This window comes from Ornithorhynchus anatinus, chromosome X5 (genome assembly GCF_004115215.2).
Source record: "Ornithorhynchus anatinus isolate Pmale09 chromosome X5, mOrnAna1.pri.v4, whole genome shotgun sequence".
NCBI lineage: Eukaryota > Metazoa > Chordata > Mammalia > Monotremata > Ornithorhynchidae > Ornithorhynchus > Ornithorhynchus anatinus.
In genome coordinates, this window is record NC_041753.1 from 30120426 (window position 1) to 30140754 (window position 20329).

Below are 20329 nucleotides of genomic sequence, written 5' to 3' on the forward strand. Positions count from 1 at the left end.
TACTCTCCCAAGCACTTAGTACACTGCTCTGCACACAGTAAGCACTCAGTAAATATGATTGAATGAACAAGCAGACACGGCAAGAGTTGGGCAGGAGGCAGCTAGGGGGAACCACAGGGTGGCTGGAAGGCAGCAGAGGCCCGAGGAAGAGCCCCAACACAAGTCTACAGGAGCCTGATAAACCCCTGAGGGGGAGCAGATCGTTGAGAGCCAAGAGTAGTGGTAGCTTCTAATTGGTTGATTATCAATGAGGCCCCCAGCATTTTTGAAGAACTCAGAAGCTGCAGGAACACAACGTTTAACTGCACGGGCAGCCAGTTTAGCTCACCTGGGGGGCCATGCCTACATGTTCCTTAAGGGGTTCTGAAATGGTGACATCTCTAAAATGGAGTCAGTCATGTCAGGCTAACACCTCGTCCACATTAAATTCATTCTTACCTGCTCTGCCCAAAAACAATACGTCTCCTTCCTAATTCACTCCCATACTCATTGTCTCCACCAGTTTCGGATGTTTAACTCCCTCCTCAAACCTCCTGTCCCCCCACCCCTGCCATCTCTTTGCCCTAATGACGTGGCTACATACTTCATTAACAAAATTGAAACTATCAGCGGTTATCTCCTTAAAATCTCCCCTGCTTCTCTACAGTCCCCCGCTCCTCCTCCCTCTTCCGCTCTCCCAATATTCCCTCCAGTATCTCAAGAAGAGATCTCTCACCTCCTCTCAAAATTTGCCCCTCCATCTGTGCTTCTGACCCCATCCTTTCCTACCCCATTAAAGCACTTGCCCCCTCCCTTCTACCCTCCTTGACTGCCATCTTCAACCATTCCCTTTCCAGCAGCTTCTTCCCCACTGCTTTCAAACATGCTTACGTGTCCCCTCTCCTAAAAAAATCCCTCCCTTGACCCCATGGCTCCCCCCAGTTATCACATCATCTCCCTCCTACCATTCCTCTCCAAACTCCTTGAGCAAGTTGTTTATACATGCTGTCTCCAATTCGTTTCCTCCAATTCTTTACTTGACCCTCTCCAGTCTGGTTTCCGTCCCCTTCACTCGATGGAAACAACCCCCTCTAAGGTAACCGATGACACTCTTCTCACCAAATCTGATGGCCCCTACTCCATATTAATCCTCCCAGCTGCTTCTCCTTGAAACTTTAATTTACTTTGGGTTCACTGACACTGTCCTCTCTTGGTTCACCTCCCGTCACTCTTGACCACTCCTTGAGAAGCAGCGTGGTTTAGTGGAAAGAGCAAGTCCTGGGAGTCAAGAGGACCTGGGTTCTAATTCCGGCTTTTCCAATTTCTTGCTGTTTGACCTTGGGCAAGTCACTCAACTTCTCAGTTCCTCAGTTTCTTCATCTGTAAAATAGGGATGCATTACCTGTTCTCCCACCTACTTAGACTGTGTACCATATGTGGGACAGGGACTGTGACCAATCTGATTAATTTGTATCTACCCCAGGGGTTAGAACAGTGCTTGACACATAGTAAGTACTTAATAAATGCCATTATCATTATTCTTCTTCTCAATCTCTTTTGCAGGTTCCTCATCTGCCTCCGAACCTCTGAAAGTAGCAGTATCTCAAGGCTCAGTTCTAGGTGCCCTTCTATTCTCCATCTGCACCCACCCCCTCAGATAACTCGTTCGTTCCCATGACTTTGACTTCCATCTCTATGTGGACAATTCCCAAATCTACATCTCCAGTCCTGATCTCTCTCCTTCTCTGCAGACTCTCATTTCCTCCGACCTTGCGGACATCTCTACTTGGATGTCCCGCTGACACTTCAAACTAAACATGTCCAAAAACAGGATTCCTCATCTACCCTCCCAAATCCTGTCCTCCCCATTTTTTCCTTGTCACTCTAGACAATATCACTATTCTCCCTAACTCGCAAGTCCTTGGCACTGTCCTTGACTTATCTCTCTCATCTCTCCCAACCGCTTAATACAGTGATTTGCATACACTAGGTGCTCAATAAATATGATTGAATGAATGAATGAATCAACCCACATATTCAATCTGTCACCAAATCCTGTCAGTTCTACCTCACAAGATCGCTAAAATTTGTCATTTTCCTCTCCATCTAAACTGCTACTATGCTGATCCGAGCATTTAGAGCACTCAATATGTATGTTTGAATGAATGAATGAATCCCACCTCGACTACTGCATCTGCCTCTTCGCTAATCTTCCTGCCTCCTGCCTCTCCCTGCTGCAATCCATACTTCACTCTGCTGCCTAGGTCATTTTTCTAAAAAAATGGTCAGACCATGTTTCCCCTCACCTCAGGAACTTCTAGTGGTTGCCCATCCACCTCCACATCAAACAGAAACTCCTTAGAGTTGGCTTTAAATTGAGAAGCAGCGTGGCTTAGTGGAAAGAGCACGGGCTTGGGAGTCAGAGGTTGTGGGTTCTAACCCCAGCTCCGCCACTAATTAGCTGTGTGACTTTGGGCAAGTCACTTAACTTCTCTGTACCTCAGTTACCTCATCTGTAAAATGGGGAAAAAGACTGGGAGCCCCACGTGGGACAACTTGATTACCTTGTACCTACCCCAGTGCTTAGAACAGGGCTTGGCACATAGTAAGCGCTTAACAAATACCATCATTATTATTATTTAAAGCACTAAATCAGCTTGCCCCCTCCTACCTTACCTCACCGATCTCTGATTATCATCATCATCATCATTATCAATAGACTGAGTATTTCCCTTGTGCAGAGCACTGTACTAAGCTCTTGGAAGAGTAAAATACAACAGAGTTGCTAGACACCTTCCCAGCCTATAATGAGCATACAGTCTAAAGGGGGAGACAGACATTATTACCAAATCCCAAAGGCCCAAAGTCACAAATCCAAGTGCATAGTCGATGCAGAAGGGAGAGGGAGCCAGGGAAAAGAGGGTTTAATCTGGGAAAGCCTCTTGGTGGAGATGAGACCTCAATAAGGCTTTGGGGGTGGGGGCGGAGAGTGGTTGTCTGTTATATATGGTGGGGGGGATATATTCCAGGCCAGAGGGAGGATGTGGGAAAGGAGTCAGTGGTGAGATAGATGAGATCGGGGCACAGTGAGCAAGCTGGCACTAGAGGAGAGAAGTGTGCAGGCTGGGCTGTAGTACTGAAGGCAGGGCAAAAATGGAAGGTTGCAGAGAAGGAGCAAAGTCAAGGCTGGTGCTATAGATTTGGGAATCATCCACGTAAAGATGGTAGTTGATGCCATGGGAGCGAATGAGTTCTCCAACAGAGTGGGTGTAGATGAAGAATAGACGGGGACCCAGAACTGAGCCTTGAGGGACTTACTATAGCCCAGCCCACACACTTTGCTCCTCTACTGCCAGCTTGCTCACTGTGCCCTGATCTCATCTATCTCGCCTTTGACCCCTTTCCCACATCCTCCCTCTGGCCTTGGACTCCCTCCCACTCCATATATGCACATAGTAAGTGCTCACTAAATACTGTTGATGATCATGATGACAAATGACATTATCCCCATTCTACAGGTGAGGAAACTGAGACCCACAGAAATGAAGGACATTCATTCATTCAGTCGTATTTGCTAAGCCTTTACTGTGTGCAGAACACTGTACTAAGCACTTGGGAGAGTACAGTACAACAATAAGCAGACACATTCCCTGCCCTCAATGAGCTTACAGTCTAGAGGGGGAGACAGACATTAAAATAAAGAAATAAAATGCTGTGGGACTGGGAAGGGGGATGAATAAAGGGAGCAAGTCAGGGCAATGCAGAAGGGAGTGGGAGAAGAGGAAAGGAGGGCTTAGGGAAGGCCTCTTGGAGATGTGGCTTCAATAAAGCTTTGTAGTGGGGAAGAGTAATTGCCTGTAGGATTTGAGGAAGGAGGGCGTTCCAGGCCAGAGACAGGATGTGGGCGAGGGGTCGGCGGCGAGATAGATGGGATAGAGAAACAGTGAACATTTTTCACTCTAGAAAAATGATCTGGGCAGCAGAGTGAAGTTGGACTGGAGTGGGGAGAGACAGGAGTCTGGGAGGTCAGCGAGGAGTCTGACACAGTAAATTAGGTGGGATAGGATAAGTGATTGTATTAACGTGGTAGCAGTTTGGATGGAGAGGAAAAGGCTGATTTTAGCAAAGCTGTGAAGTTGGAATCAACAGGATTTAGTGATGGATTGAATATGTGGTTGAAAGAGAGAGAGAGGAGTTAAGGATAATGCCAAGGTTACGGATTTTTGAGGCAGGAAGGATGGTGGTGCCATCTACAGTAATGGGAAAGTCGGGGGAGGACCGGGTTTGGGTAGGAAGATAAGGAGTTCTATTTTCGACATGAGAAGCTTGAGGGGACAGGAGGACATCCAAGTAGAGATGTCTTGAAGGCAGAAGCAGTACAGGCAAAAGCTGGAGGCAGAAGCAGAAGCAGTGACAGAAGCTGCGGTAGAATATTGACCGGAAGGCTCATGCGAAGACAATTTCACTGAGTGTAAATACTCATTTTTCTCCCTGTATAAATGTATTTTAACTTCTGTGGCATCTTGTGAAATGCAGCTTTGCTTTAGAATGAAATACAATAGAACAATGAAATATAATATGTGACAAAAAGTAAATAGTTCAGCTTATCAATGCACAGGATTATTTTAAACTATGTATTTTTACACAGAAAATTTGGCCTCAAGTCTTGTTGCCAGTCAAACGATGCCAAGATAGAGAATGTCTAAGTGTCATATTCCTAGGAACAGGGTGATTAAATCCAGGTTTGGCTCCCCCTTCACAGTGCCAAGCTGTATGTCTCTGTGGCGCTTCCCCTCCAAACCTATGATCCTCTCTGACTCCTGTCCCAGTGTGTGCTTTCATGTAGTGTTGTTTTCCAGCCTGATGTCTTCAAGTGTGAGCTTGTTTGCATGTCCCTGGATGTGTATATGTTTTCGTTAGTGTATGTGTGTGTGGCTGGGGAGGGTAACAGGGGTGGGAGCAGAAGGTCAAATACGGGTGGGATCTGAAGCATCAGATTAATTGAGGTCAGCTCCAGGATCTGTCTGCTCCTCTGGGAAGGAAAAAAACTTCAAAGCTGCCAGGGAACAGGGTCTGGCAATTTGGGGAGAGGGAGAGTGGGAAAGTATCCCAAGAGATGGTAAAATGTGTGTTTCACTGTAGAGTAGCAGTGCCAATTATCAGGGCCTATCTCCTCAGCAGGTAATAGGTCAAGGACAGCTGACCCTTTTCTTAAGCTTCTTTTGGGCAGAGAACGTGTCCACCAACTCTTTTGTATTGTACAACCCATGGTAAGTGTTCAGTAAAGACTATTGATTGATTTTACTCCCCGTAAATAATACCCAGCTTAACAGTCACAGGTGAAGTGGGGGAAGAGAGAAAGGTTTAAAGGAAGACTTTCTGGAGTGATGGCTTGTGTCGGTCTCCTCCAATGTGCACACCTCCCCCTAACTATAACTGCAATGCATCCCAGCTCCTAAATAAACCTTGGGGGTTAGAGAGGGAAGCTCCACTTTTCTTGGCAACTTTGGGTTGCCCTGGCTTTTTTGTGGCATCCTGTTATGTAGACTTGGCCTCTGGTGACAGCTGCCTCATTTATGTCATCAGCATGGAAATCAATCGTATTTATTGAATGCTTCCTCTGTGCAGAGCATTCTATTAAGCGCTTGGGAGAGTACAATATAATGGAGTTGATAGGTTCCCTACCCACAACACTGCAAAACAAATTCTTGATCATTGCAGACTTCAGAACTACCCAGTAGCATGGTATGGGTGGAATGTTTTTCTAATTATTAATTAACTGTATTTATTGAGCATTACTGTTGGCAGAGCACTGTATTAAGTGCTTAACAAACCTATCAAAAATGCAGATTGAGAAACCTCTATAAACAAGTCTGGTTTTGGACAAATGACCGATTACTTTAACTTTTTCATATAAAAGGATTTTAATACATTTTTATACGAACAAGGTAATAATTGTATCTATTATTATTATTATTACTGTTGTACTTCATTCCTTCAATAGTATTTATTGAATGCTTACTATTAAGTGCTTACTATCTGCCAAACACTGTACTAAACACTGGGGTAGATACAAGTTAATCAGGTTGGACACAGTCCCAGTTCCACATAAGGCTCACAGCCTAAATAAGAGGGAGAACAGGTATTCTATCACCATTTTAGAGATGAGGTAAGTGAGACATAGAGAAGTGCAGTGACTTGCCTTAGGTCACATAGCAGGCAAGTGACAGAGTTAGGATTAGAACCTAGGTCCTTTGACTCCCAGGTCCGAGCTCTTTCCTCTAATCCTCATGTAGCAAAGATTTTTAAGGTAAAAAGTGCTCCCACAGACTTGCAAAAGTTTTAACCTGTGCATACAGTAGCCTTTTAGATTATGTGATCAGCAACAAAGGAAAGGCGATACAATTTCATTCCACCCTCTTAATTCTTCCTCATGTTTTAATCAAATGGCATATTAGATTTTGGAGCCACCTCTTCGGGAAGCAAATCAATCACTTCTTTGGATTTTATTGGGAACAGAAGCAACACATTCTTTAATCAAAAAAAAAATACTCCAAGAAATAGACCTGTCAAATGGGACACAGGGAGGAGAGCTCACTAGCAGAAGATGACTTGATACATCCGATACTGACCCAACTCGATGAAAGTTTTCCAACCACTCCTTGCAAGAACTGCTGCCTGTAGAATGGCCATTTCCATCTTAGGTGCGGTGGTGCAGGAAGCATAAAATGCAGCAAGTCAAAACCACTCCTATTGGTCACTGTGCTGGTTTTGTTATTGCTTCCCAGCCCAGAAAGTGAAGCTAAGCAACTCCAAAGCTATCAAGACCTATGTTGTAGGGCTTGATGATCGGTATAAGGAATTAGGCAGCCTGTTAGATCAGTCTCTTCACTTTACAAATGCAGAAAACACAGTTACAACACTATCAATTAACACTGGTTTCTTTAACCTTCACACCTTTTCAAATAGTTCAAAAATGCAATGTGGAGAGCAACAGTGCCATCCAGGGGCAAAAGAAAGGCTAATCTACACCCTGGAGAAAAGGCTACAACTGACTGTTATGCAACTGCCACTACAACCAGAATTACCCATCCAGAAGTATTCCGATATCATATTTCATCAAAATAATGGAATCACTGAAATATCGGGACACTTGGTGACATCGAAAATAGCAGTCACATGGACGCAGTGGTGCTTGTAGACACAGAGTAGACGGGCTAAGACTTCCTGGAAAAGGACAATTCACAGAAAGAGGTGCTGGCTTAACTCAAGCTTTCCAAACCTGTCCAGAGGCATTAGTAAATATCTACTGTAGACTGTAAGCTCGTGATTATTTTGGTATTTTTTTAAGCATTTACTATGTGTCGAGCATGGTAGAGATGAGTCAGGTTAGACACAGCCCCTGTCCCACAGTCTTGCCTACCAACTCTCTTGTGCTGTACTTTCCCAAGTGCTTAGTACATTGCTCTGCACACAGTAAGTGCTCAATAAATACCATTGATTGATTGATTGATCTAAGGACCCTATCCCTTCCTCTAGAACAGCAATGTTCTGCTATAATAATTAGAGCATATATCCCACCATGTTAGACACCAGTGAGGAGAAAGAATCTATTAGGAGCAGGACTGGTGCCAAGCTCTCATTAAAGATTTCAACATGCTTGTAGGTATTCTCCTAAAATCTTAGTACAGTGCTCTGCACACAGTAAGTGCTCAATAAATACGATTGAATGAATGAACAAATGCAGTCATGCTGCAATGTAGAAAACAATCACTGAGGGAGCCTATGGTCAGGAATGATTGATGAGCCTTTGTTTTAAAATAGTATTTGTAAAGTGCTTACTATGCGCCAAGCACTGTACTAACAGCTGGGGTATTTACGAGCTAATCATATTGGACACAGTCCCTGTCCCATTTGGGGCTCACAGTCTTAGTCCCCAATTTACAGATGAGGTAACTGAGGCACAGAGAAGTGAAGTGACTTGACTAAGGTTACACAGCAGACAAGTGGCAGAGCCAGGATTAGAACCGGTCTTGGAAAGAGTCCAGATCTAAAGAGTGTCATTTTTTACTACCTGCTAGCAAGCCCTGCAGGATTCTCAGATTACTGCAAGGATGCATGATGGAGCCTGTTGAACTGATAACTGTATGATACTTTCCAAATTTTCACTAGTAAATCAAGTACTGCAAAGTGGCATTTTAAACCACCCAAAGGACTGAACGCCAAACTCCTGAAAAATGAGGACATTCATTCATTCATTCATTCATTCATTCATTCGTATTTATTGGGCGCTTACCATGTGCAGAGCAGTGTACTAAGCATTTGGAATGTACAATTCGGCAACAGATAGAGACAATCCCTGCCCAACAATGGACTCACAGTCTAAAGGGGGGAGACAAACAACAAAACAAAACAGAACAAAACAAGTAGTCTGGCGCAGACATCAAGATAAATAGAATCATAGATACATACACATCATTCACAAAATGGAGTAATAAATATATACAAATATGCACAGTGCTGTGGGGAGGGGAAGGGGAAGAGCAGAGGGCCGGAGAAGGGGGAATGGGGAGGGGAGGAGTAGCAGAGGGAAAGGGAGGGCTCAGTCTGGGAAGGCCTCCTGGAGGAGGTGAGCTCAGTAGGGCTTTGAAGAGGGGAAGAGAGTTTGGCGGATGTGAGGGAGGACATTCCAGGACAGCGGTAGAATGTGGGGCCAGGGGTCGACGGCAGGAAAGGCCCGAATGGGGGACCCTGAGAAGGTAAGCGACAGAGGAGCGGAGTGTACCGGGTGGGCAGTAGAAAGAGAGAAGGGATGTGAGGTAGGAGGGGGCAAGGTGATGGAGAGTTTTGAAGCCGAGTGAGGAATTTTTGTAGAAGCTTAATGACCAAATCAAAGCAGCCTTATCAGAGCAAGAAACCACATCAATCAGTCAGTTGTATTGATTGACTACAATAGCATTCCATCCAACCTTTTCTACAGCTGTAAGCTCCTTGTAGATTTTCTACTATAACCCAAACCATTCACTTTGCTCCTCTAATGCCAACCTGCTCACTGTACCTCGATTTCATCTACTTGCCACCAAACCCTTGCCCATGTTCTACCTCTGGCCTGGAACTCACTCCCCCTTCATATAATAATAATAATAATAATAATGGTGGTGGTATTGGTTAAGCACTTGCTATGTGTCAAGCATTGTTCTAAGAGCTGGGGTAGATACAAGGTAATCAGCTTGTCCCACGTGGGCCTCACAGTCTTAATCCCCATTTTACAGATGAGGTAACTGAGGCACAGAGAAGTTAAGTGACTTGCTCAGTCACACAGCTAAGTGGCAGAGCCAGGATTAGAACCCAGATCAATATCCCCACCTTCAAAACCTTATTAAAGTCACATCTCCTCCAAAAGTTCTTCCCTGACTAAGCCCTCATTTCCTCATCTCCCTCTCCCGTCTTTGTTGCCCTTGCACTTGGACTTGTACCTTTTATTCACTCCGCTTCCAGCCCCACAGCACGTATGTACATATCAAAAATGTATTTTAACTTCTACCTCCCTATCTAGACTATAAGCTCCTTGAGGGCAGGGAACATGTCTATCAACTCTGTTCAACTGTACTCTCCCAAGCACTTAGTACAGTGCTCTGCACATAGTAAGCGCTCAATTACCATTGATTTATGTCATACAGTGTATGTACACCACATGCATGCATGTGTATTGAACATGCAATCTAATCCTGGCTCCGCCACTTGTCTGCTGTGTGACCTTGGGCAAGCCACTTAACTTCTCTGTGCTTCAGTTACCTCATCTGTAAATGGGGATTAAGACCGTGAGCCCCACGTGGGACAACCTGATTACCTTGTATCTACCCCAGCGCTTAGAACAGGGTTTGGCACATACTAAGCGCTTAAAACACCTCTCAGGGTCGCACCTGGAGAGTTTCTAGTCCTCTACCAGTCTCGGCTACAGGAGGGAGAGTCAAGCATAAGCATACCCATTCCATTCTTAGCTTGGGCAGTGGCTAGCGATTGGAAGGCAATCTGCTACAAGTCAAAACTCACCCATGCTGGGCAGCAGCGGCATGGGAGAGAATCAAGTGCGGAGACTCAGCTTTACTGTGCGGAAGGAGGCTATGGTAAACCACTTAGGGATTTTTACCGAGAAAACTCTATGGATACACCACCAGAACAATTGCAGATGTAGAGTGGGGCGTTCTGGGAGAGCTATGTCGGTGGTGTCGCTATGGGCCGGAAATGACTTGACGGCATAAGACAAGAAGTGCTTAACAAATACCACAATTATTATTATGCAGTGGATTATACAGCCTCCCACCCGACTCCTCTAATTTACCAACACCCAGAGACGCATGTAACAGCTATTAAACCAACAGTGGCCTCTAGAATTTATGTACTTATAACATCCACTCTTAGCACTGTTTCCAGAATATTTTTATGTCTTCCCCCATTAGAGTGTAAACCTCTAATTCTTAGGAGTGCTTAGGGAGTGTTTCCTATGCTTCTGCTCTTTGTGGGCAGGGAAAGTGTCTACCATCTCTGTTGTATTTTACCTGCCTGAGCTTTCTGCACATAGTGAGCACTCAATAAATACCACCCATTGATGGATTCTGTTGTACTTTCCCAAGCATTTATTTGAGTCCTTACTGTGTTTGCAGAGCATTGTTATTAAGTGCTTGGGAAGAGTACAATACAACAGAGTTGGTAGAAGCATTCCATGCCCACCAGGAGCTTACAGTCTTGAGGGGGAGACAGACACTAAAATAAATAACACATGTACATAAGTGTTTTGGGGCTGAGGGTGGGGTGAATTTCAAGTGCTTGAAGGGTACAGATCCAAGTGCTTAGGGGACACTAGAGGAAGGAGTAGGGGATAACATGGCTTAATCAGGAATGGCATATAATACAGCCCTATAAAAACAACTCTAAGCCCCTTGTTGGACAGGGACAACAGCCAACATAATGACCTTGCATCTTGGAACACTGTGGTGGTCTATTGTAAAGAGCATGGGCCTGGGAGTCAGAGGACCTGGGTTCTATACCCGGCTCTGCCAGTAGCGTGTGTAACCTTGGTCAAATCTCTTAACTTTTGTGCCTGGGTTTCCTCAACTGTAAAAATGTACCTGTTCTCCCTTCTACTTAGACCATGAGCCCCATATGGGATAGGGGCTTTGTTAGATGTGATTAACTTGTACATTCCCCAGAACTTAAAACAGTGTACACATAGCAAGCACTTAAAAAATACAATTATAAACGTTATTGCTTCAAGGCTTTTTATTTTTTTGGAGGGTGTTGCTGAACAGAAGTTCCTTCATTCATTCAGTAGTATTTGTTGAGCTCTTACAGTATACAGTACTAAGCGCTTGGGAGTGTACAATTTAATGATAAACAGACACATTCCCTGATTCCCTGCCCACAGTGAGTTTACAGTCTGGCGGGGGGTTGGGGGGAAGAGACAGACATTAATATAAATAAATTACAGATATGTACGTAAAGTCTGTGGGGCCGGGAGGGGGGATGAATAAAGGGAGCAAGTCGGGCCGACATGGAAGGGAGTGGGAGAAGAGGAAAGGGGGCTAAGTCAGGGAAGGCCTCTTGGAGGAGACGTGCCTTCAATAAGGCATTAAAGGAGAGAAGCCTAATTGTCTGTCAGATTTGAGGAGGGAGGGCATTCCAGACCAGAGGCAGGACGTGGACAAGGGGTTGACGGTGAGGTAGATGAGATCGAGGCACAGTGAAAAGGTTAGCATTTGAGAAGCGAAGTGTGTGGGTTGGGTTGTAGTAGGAGTAGTGAGGTGAGGTAGGTGGGGAGAAGGTTATTGAGTGCTTTAAAGCCAATGGTGTAATGCCCTGTCAAATTACTTGTGCCAACCTGTGATGGGATTGAACAATTCAAGAGATTACATATGATAGTTACAAAGGATAAATGACAATTCCTTCTGGTTGAACTTTATTTGGGAGGAACATTTATTTTCAGGACACTGATAATTGGTATTTAAAGTAACAGGCACATAGAGGCACATGGCTGAATGATCTGGTCATACAATCTTGCAGCACCATTGGACTGCACCCAGAAATTGTGTTTCCACTGGCAATCAGCCATATTTAGCTTTTTATTTGTTGTCAAAAAAAAATACCTGAAAATTTGATGACAAGTGCCATTCATTTTCATTTGGAAAAGTGACAAAGTTGCCAATGAACATCGAATTGTTATTGTTCTGTAAAAAGGTGATACTACGTGCCTCAGCAGATACATCAGTTTCATCAGCGTAGCGGATAGAGCCCGGGCCTGGCAGTCAGAAGGTCCTGGGTTCTAATCCCGACTCTGCCACATGTCTGCTGTGTGACCTTGGGCAAGTCACTTTGCTTCTCTGTGCCTCAGTTACTTGTAAAATGGGGATCAAAGCTGTGAACCCCATGTGGAACAGGGACTGTGTCCAACCTGATTTGCTTGCATCCACCCCAGCGCTCAGTATGGTGCTAGGCACATTAGAGAAGCAGTGCGGCTCAGTGGAAAGAGCACGGGCTTGGAAGTCAGAGGTCATGGGTTCGAATCCCAGCTCTGCCGCTTGTCAGCTGTGTGACTGTGGGCAAGTCACTTCACTTCTCTGTGCCTCAGTTACCTCATCTGTAAAATGGGGATTAAGACTGTGAGCCTCATGTGGGACAACCTGATTACCCTGTATACCGCAGCGCTTAGAACAGTGCTCTGCACATAGTAAGTGCTTAACAAAAACAAATACAAAATAAGTGTGTAACAAATACCATTGTTATTATCCAGACCAAACTTCCTGGGGGTTGTAAAACCTTCCCATGCCATCCTCTGGAGCTCACAGTTCACTTAGAGAACAGGCAAACTGCTGGGGTCTCCCCAAGCCCAAGGAGTAGCCCTCAATCCCTTTCCCCCTCGGCTCCATTTCCTACCACTTCTGACTGAACTACCTGGCTCATTCATTCATTCAGTCGTATTTATTGAGCCCTTACTGTACGTAGAGCGCTGTACCAAGCACTTGGGAGAGTACAACACGGCAACAAAGAGACAATGCAGGCTCACAGTCTAGAAAGGGGGCGAGGGACAGCAAAGCAAGTCAACATTCAATAGAATTTATTGAGCACTTACTATGTGCAGAGCACTGTGCTAAGCGCTTGGAATGTACAAATCGGTAACAGAGACAGTCCCTGCCCTTTGACGGGCTTACAGTCTAATCGGGGGAGACAGACAAAAACAATAGCAATAAACAGAATCAAGGGGATGAACAACTCATTAAAATAGCAAATAAATAGAATCAAGGTGATGGACATCTCATTAACAAAATAAATAGGGTAATGAAAATATATACAGTTGAGCGGACGAGTACAGTGCTGAGGGGAAGGGGGAGGAGGAGGAGCAGAGGGAAAGGGGGGAAAAGAGGGCTTAGCTGAGGAGAGGTGAAGGGGGGGTAGAGGGAGCAGAGGGAAAAGGGGAGCTCAGTCTGGGAAGGCCTCTTGGAGGAGGTGAGCTTTAAACAGGCACCAGTAGCATCATTACAAATAAAAAGAATTATAGATCTATACCCATCATTAATAAAAATAACTAAAATTAGAGATATGTACATATATACACTAGTACGCTGGGGCGGGGAAGGGGGGCGATGGGGAGTTGAGAAAAAGGGGGGCTTAGTCTGACTAGACTGTGAGCCCGTCATTGGACAGGGATTGTCTCTATCTGTGGCCGAATTGTACATTCCAAGCGCTTAGTACAGTGCTCTGCACATAGTAAGCGCTCAATAAATACGATTGAATGAATGAGAAGGCTCAGGACAAGCGGGACGGTGGGGCCGGCGCGCTTTTGGGCTCCCGCACCTCGCAGAGCCAACCCCCACTATGAAACTCCTAAAGTCCAAGCCTCCGTTCTTTAACCCTTTTCCTCCCAGCTCGTCCGTTCCCCGCGAAAGAGGAAAAAACAGTGCACTGAGCACCGCTCCGGACGCGCTTTCGTGACACCGCCTTCCACTGCCGGAACTAGCCGGCCACGGGCTCCGCCCCCTCCTTCCGACAAAAAAGAGCTGCGCGGGGTTACCGTAAAACCCGCGCAGGCGCAGTCCGCCTAGTCCCCAGCCCCACGTGAAGGCGACCGCAGCGGTTTGGCGAGCGAAAGATCCCGCTTTGGAGGGAGACGCGATGGCGGAAATGGAGACCCTGAACCTGAACAATGAAGTGAGCATCGAAGGGAAGCGGCAGGCGGACTTTGCGTGGTCGGGGGCTGTGCCGATTGGCGGGGAGGGGACGTTTCGCCCCGGAGCCGCCGGGGGCGGGCGCGGGGTGTTGAGCAAAAGTTAAGGATGCGATCTCACGTGTCCATCCCGGAAACATCATTTCTGGCTTCTCCTCGGCCATGCGGGCTTTTCGCGATCGTATTTATTGAGCGCCTGCCGAGTGCAGGACACTCTAGGAAGCGCTTGGGAGAGTACACCGTAAGAGAAGCAGCGTGGGGTGGTGGCTAGAGCGCGGGCATGGGTTCTAATGCCGACTCATCCGTTTGTCTGCCGTGTGACCTTAGACAAGTCATTTCACTTCCTCTGTGCCTCAGTTATCTCACCTGCCACAAACGGGGATTAAAAGCGTGAGCCCCATGTAATAATAATAAGGATATTTGTTAAGCGCTTACTCTGTGCTAAGCACTGTTCCAAGCGCTGGGGTAGATAGGTCATCAGGTTGTCCCACGTGGGGCTCACAGTCTTAATCCCTGTTTTACAGATGAGGTAACGGAGGCACAGAGAAGTGAAGTGATTTGCCCAGAGTCACACAGCCGACAAGTGCTGGAGCCGGGATTAGAACCCACAACCTCTGACTGCCAAGCCCGGGCTCTTTCCATTAAGCCACACAGGGACTATGTCCAACCTTGTGAACTCGTGTCTACCCCAGCTCTTATAACAGTGCCTGGCACATAGTAAGCGCTTAACAAATACTATCAATATTACTCTAGCAGAGGTGGTAGACACATTCTCTGCCCACCACGAGCCTACTAGAGGGGGATATGGTTGAGCACAGTCTCGATGGTGAGAATCGAAATCGCTCATGTGAAGATGGATCCCTCCCTTCCCCGCTGCCAAACCCCTCTCCCCCTACTCCCCAACTCATTATTTTTAACAGCATATCACATGAAGAAGCAGTGAGGCCTAAGGAAAAGAGCCAGGTCTTGGGAGTCAGAGGACCTGGGTTCTAATCCTGCCCAGCCAATTGCTTGCTGTGTGCCCTTGGGCAAGTCACTTAACTTCTCTGTCCTTCAGTTACCTCATCTGTAAAATGGGGATTAAGACTGTGAACCCCAGGGGGACCATGTCCAACCCGATTAGTTCCTATCTACTCCAGCACTTAGGATAGTGCCTAGCGCATAGTAAACACTTAAATGCCATTATTATTGTTGTTTTTGTGGGAAGGACTGGAGACGACAGACACATTGGGAACAATGAAACACTAAAAGACAAGGACGAATATGCAATACAGCATGCGAGAAGCAGCGAGGCCTAATGGAAAGAGCCTGGGCCTGAATGTCAGAGAACCTGGGTCTTGATTCCAGCTCTGCCACTCTAGCTCTGCCACTCATCTGCGGTGTTACCTTGGGCAAGTCACTTCTCTGTGCCTCAGCTACCTCATCTGTAAAATGGGGATTAATAATAATAATTATGGTACTTGTTAAGCACTTACTCTGTGCCAAACACTGTTCTAAGTTCCGGTAGATATAAGGTAATCAGACTGTGAGGCTCACAGTCTTAATCCCCATTTTACAGATGAGGTAACTGAGTCACAGAGAAGTTAAGTGACTTGCCCAAGGTCACACCGCAGACAAGTGACGGACTGGAATTATAACTCAGGCCCTTCTGACTCCCAGGCCTGTGCTTAGTCCATTAGGCCACACTGCTTCTACACTTGCCTACTGTGTGCCACTGGGCAAGTTACTTAACCTCTATTTGACTCAGTTTTCTCATCTATAAAATGGGGATCAATCAGTCAGTCATATTTGTTGAGCCCTTATCGTGTGCAGGGCACTGTACTAAGCTCTTTGGAGAGTACAATACAGTAATGTAACAGACACATTCCATACCCACAGCAAACTTGCAGTCTACTAAATAACTTTTCTCCTTCTCCCCTGCAGACTGTATGCCCCATGTGGGAAAGACTGTGTTGGACCTAATTATCTTATTACCCCACCGCTTAGTACAGTTCTTGGCACGTGGTAGAATTGGCATTGAAGAACTTCCTGTGTGCTAGCACAGAGGGACAAATTCAAGATTATTAAATTGAACACAATCTCTGTCTTTCACTGGAATGACAGTTGAAATAGTGGAGAGAACAGGTATTCATTCAGTTTTACTGAGCGCTTACTGTGTGCAGAGCACTGTACTAAGTGCTTGGAAAGTACAATTTGGCAACAGATACGCTTAATCCCTATTTTACAGATGAGGGAACTGAAGCCCAGAGAAGTTATGACATACCCAAAGTAACACACCTGGCAAGTGGCGATGCTGGGATTAGAATTTAGATGCTCCGACTCCCAGTTTTATGCTCTTTCCACATAGTAACAAATACCACAGTTACTATTATGCATTAGCAGAGGATTTGTCAGGAAAGCATTCATGACACCACTAAGGATGATGTATTCTAGAAGAGCATATTTTAGAAGGGCACCCTTTCCTCTGAGTAGTAGGGCTAGCAAGACACTTAAAATATTTAAACCCATTTTAGCAGAAAACCCTCTTTTGAGTGCCCCAGAATGGCATGCGAATGGGTTCGGAGAGAGCTTAAACTCAATCCTTTGCAATTGTGCTCTTAGTTTTTGGAAGACATGTCTGGAGAGTAGGTAAGCTGTGTGTTTTGTAGTGATGTTTGCATTTGGTTTGTTTTTAAATCAACTCAAGATGGACAAGATTAATCAGACTTTAGTTTTATCTTGCTCAGTTTTCTCCTAATGAAGGCTTGTAGTTCAATCTTAACTGTATCAGTAATAATAATGACATTGATTAAGCTCTTACTGCATGCCAAACACCATGCTAAATGCTGGGGTAGATATAAGTTAATTGCACCACAGTCCTTGTCTTAAGCTGTGCCCATAGTCAAAAGGGAGGGAGAAGAGCTATTTTTTGCCCATCATACACATGAGAAAACAGAGGCACCGAGAAGTTGTGACTTACCCAGAGTCCCACAGCTGGCCATTGGCAGAGCCGGGGCTAGAACTCGGGTTTCCTGATTTTGTGCTCTTTCCATTCATCCACACCACCTCAAGTGGAGAAGGGGAGTAGTGGCACAGGTAGGAAAAACAGTAGATTATTCACTGACATTCCACGTACTACATGCTAGTCCCATCTCTCTCTCAGCTCAACTTTGCTGTGCAGCAGTGACATGAGCATGATGAGACAGCGTGGCCTAGTGGAAAGAGTGTGGGTCTGGGAATCAGGAGATATGGCTTCTGTTCCTGGCTCAGTCACTTGCTGTGTGGCCTTAGGCAAGGCACTTAACTTCTGTGCTTTGGTTTCTTCATCTTTCAAATGGAGGTGCTTCTTTCTCTCCCTCTTAAAGACTGTGAACCCTGTGTGGGGCAGGGACAGGGACTGTGTCTGATCTAATTAGCTTGTATCTATCCCAGCATTTGGCACATCATAAGTGCTTAATAAATATCAATCAGTGGTGTTTATTGAGTGCTGACAGTGTGCAGTGCATGGTACTAACCACTTGGGAAAGTGTAATGCCACAGAGTTGGAATTCACATTCCTGCCCACAAGGAATTTAAAGTCTGTAAGGGAAGGCATACATTAAAATTGTTGTTATGTATAGGAGTGCTGTGGATGAGGTGACTATCAAGTGCTTAAAAGGTATCTTTCCAAGTGTATAGGTGATGATGAAGGAAGAGGGATTAGGGAAAATGAGGGTTTAGATGGGGAAGGCCTCTTGGAGGAGATGTGATTTTAATAAGACTTTGAATCATCATCAGTGGTATTATTGAGTGCTTGCTATATGCTAAGTGCTGTGCTAAGTGCTTGGGAGAGACGGATCTGAAGGGGGAGGGAATTGCAGTCCAGAAGAAGGATGTGGCCAAGGGGTCTGCTGAGAGATAGATGAGATCCAGGTACATTGAGTAGGTGGGAATTAGTCGAGCAAAATGTGCAGGCTGGATTGCAGTAGTTGTGATTGGTGGGGGTGACCTGATAGAATGTTTTAAAGCCAATCATCAGGAGTTTCTGTTTGATGTGGAGGTGGGTGGGTTTTTGAGGAGTGGGCAGGCATAGACTGAACTCTTTTTTTTTTTTTTAAATGATCTGGGCAGCAGAGTGAAGTACGGCCTGGAGTGGGGAGATGGTCTCCAGACTTAGCTGCAAAGCAAGCCTAAGAGCAAACTGGGGAACTACAATAATCGCAGGTCTCAGCAGAAGTCGGCCAGGAGCAGAGTGGGATGGGTAGAATCCCTGCCCAGGGAGAAGGTACTGTTATTTGACTTAGTAAATAATTAGTAGTGCTGTCGGGCCAATGGCAGGGAGATGACATTAGGATCAGGAAACCTGGCTTTTTTGTGAAGGTTTCTGAATGAAAACCACCTAGGGCTTTCCGTGAGGAAGGCCAGCCTGGCAGGAATCCTGAGAAATTGTTGGTTGTCGTGGGCAGTGAAAACTGCAACGGCTGCTACGTTCCGACCTTTTAAATGATATTTTAACGTCATTTCTGTGGAACGAGTTGCCCTGCTCACGTCGGCCTTGTTGGCGGATGGCACAGCCGGTAGGAGAGTAGCAGAGGGGACTTGCCCTTCTATTTTGACAATTTGCTTGCAGGTGAAGTTTTCTCTCACTACAGTATAATCCCTATTGACTGCTTCTTGCCTTCTAAAGGGAGTTGCAGAGTGCAGCCTTGCATTTACACAAGTAACTGTTCCTTTGGAATGTGGGGCAGGTAGCTGGAGGGCCAATGAAGCCTCTTGGGATGGCTGGCTTCTCTCCCTATAAAGGGCAGCAATACTTCCACCCAGTCCCAAGTGCATAATTATGTCTTTGCTTCCTAGTCCTCAGCAAGCAAGTCCCTGAAAAGTTACATTTTTGGTTCGATCAAGTGGAAACAAATGCAATAGGACAAGTACTTCAACACTCTTAGCTGAACACCACCTGGCCTTTTTGAGACAGGCATTATGATGCGGGTTGTGCCTCAATGTTTTGTATTGTTTGTCCTCTGGATGTTTTGGTAGCAATCCAGAGGAGGAAAACCAGTCTTGTGTTGATATTGGTCCTGAAAAATGTTGCTAGGTGGCAGCACATATTCAGGAACTGTGGTGCCATTTCGCCCATTTATGTTTAACTTCCTGTGTTTTTGTCATCTAAAGTAGCCTCCACAGTTCTGCCAACATGTGTTTTCACTATGCATTTTGGCTAGAACAGGACAGCAGAATTGGGGAACTTTCTTCCGATAACATCAACCTGTCTGGCTGCAGTGTGACATTGTGTTGGAACAAACGGTTATGTATGCTTGGGGCCTTGCACACAGTCAATACTGACTTTCTTAATATGGGGTTCTGCAAGAGTGCAGCCCCTGTATTCTAGGAAAATTACATGGTTTATGGCTTAAATCAAAGACTAAAAATATCAGTTAAAATCCGTGTACTTAGAGCAAGTTCCATGAGGTTGGATAGCTTTTACCAGCTGTGACCTGGGGATAAAGGAGTATTTTATAAGATTTTTCTTGGAGGAGAAAATAGCTATTCCTTGGGTGAAGAAAATATTCTTTAACTGACTGTTTAATGTTTTACTAATACAAGTTAAATATAGTTGCGGAATGGCTACCCAAGAAGAGTAGCTGCTGTTGGCACACAATGACATCTAAAATAAGAGTTTATAAAATATTAATTGTAACTCCTCCATTTAGATGATTAAATTTTGTAATTGTGCAAATTTGACGTAGAAACTCTAAACAAAAGTTTATAAAATATTAATTGTAACTCCTCCATTTAGATGATTAAATTTTGTAATTGTGCAAATTTGACGTAGAAACTCTAAACAAACAAAACTCAGTTACCAGAATATGAAAAATTACCATAGGAAAAATCCTAGTTTGACCACCTTTGTTCAAATTGTATTTACATGTTCCTAAATTGTCCCTCTTAATTTGCTTTAAAATTTCAAAAAGAACATTCTGTAGCATGGAGAAGGAGGCTTTTATAGGCCCTTATGGTTTTTATGAAATCCAACAAAATGATCTGGTATTTGTTGAGGTCCTTGAATTCAGTCAGTCGTATTTATTGAGCATCTCCTGTGTGCAGAGCACTTTATTAAGCACTTGGGAGAGTCCAATATAACAATAAACAGACACATTCCCTGCCCATAACAAG

General features: G+C 45.1%; 1 protein-coding gene and 1 non-coding gene across 4 annotated transcripts in view; both read left to right on the plus strand.

Annotated features, from left to right (window-relative positions):
* Nucleotides 1–9884: 9884 nt before the first annotated feature.
* LOC114808284 lies at nt 9885–10022 on the plus strand. The gene has a single exon (XR_003756131.1). It is a non-coding gene; the product is annotated as a small nucleolar RNA SNORA7 (small nucleolar RNA).
* A 4040-nt stretch (nt 10023–14062) lies between these two features.
* The window catches only part of SRFBP1 (serum response factor binding protein 1), an 88604-nt gene continuing 82337 nt past the window's right edge, over nt 14063–20329 (plus strand). For 2 of the 3 annotated variants that reach the window (XM_029056133.1, XM_029056136.1), the window contains exon 1: nt 14063–14181. In XM_029056133.1, coding sequence (XP_028911966.1) covers nt 14146–14181 — 36 coding nt within the window. In that variant the 5' untranslated portion in view covers nt 14063–14145. Of the gene's footprint in view, nt 14182–18286; nt 18441–20329 lie in introns of all 3 variants that reach the window. The other variant, XM_029056134.1, reaches the window with a different exon arrangement.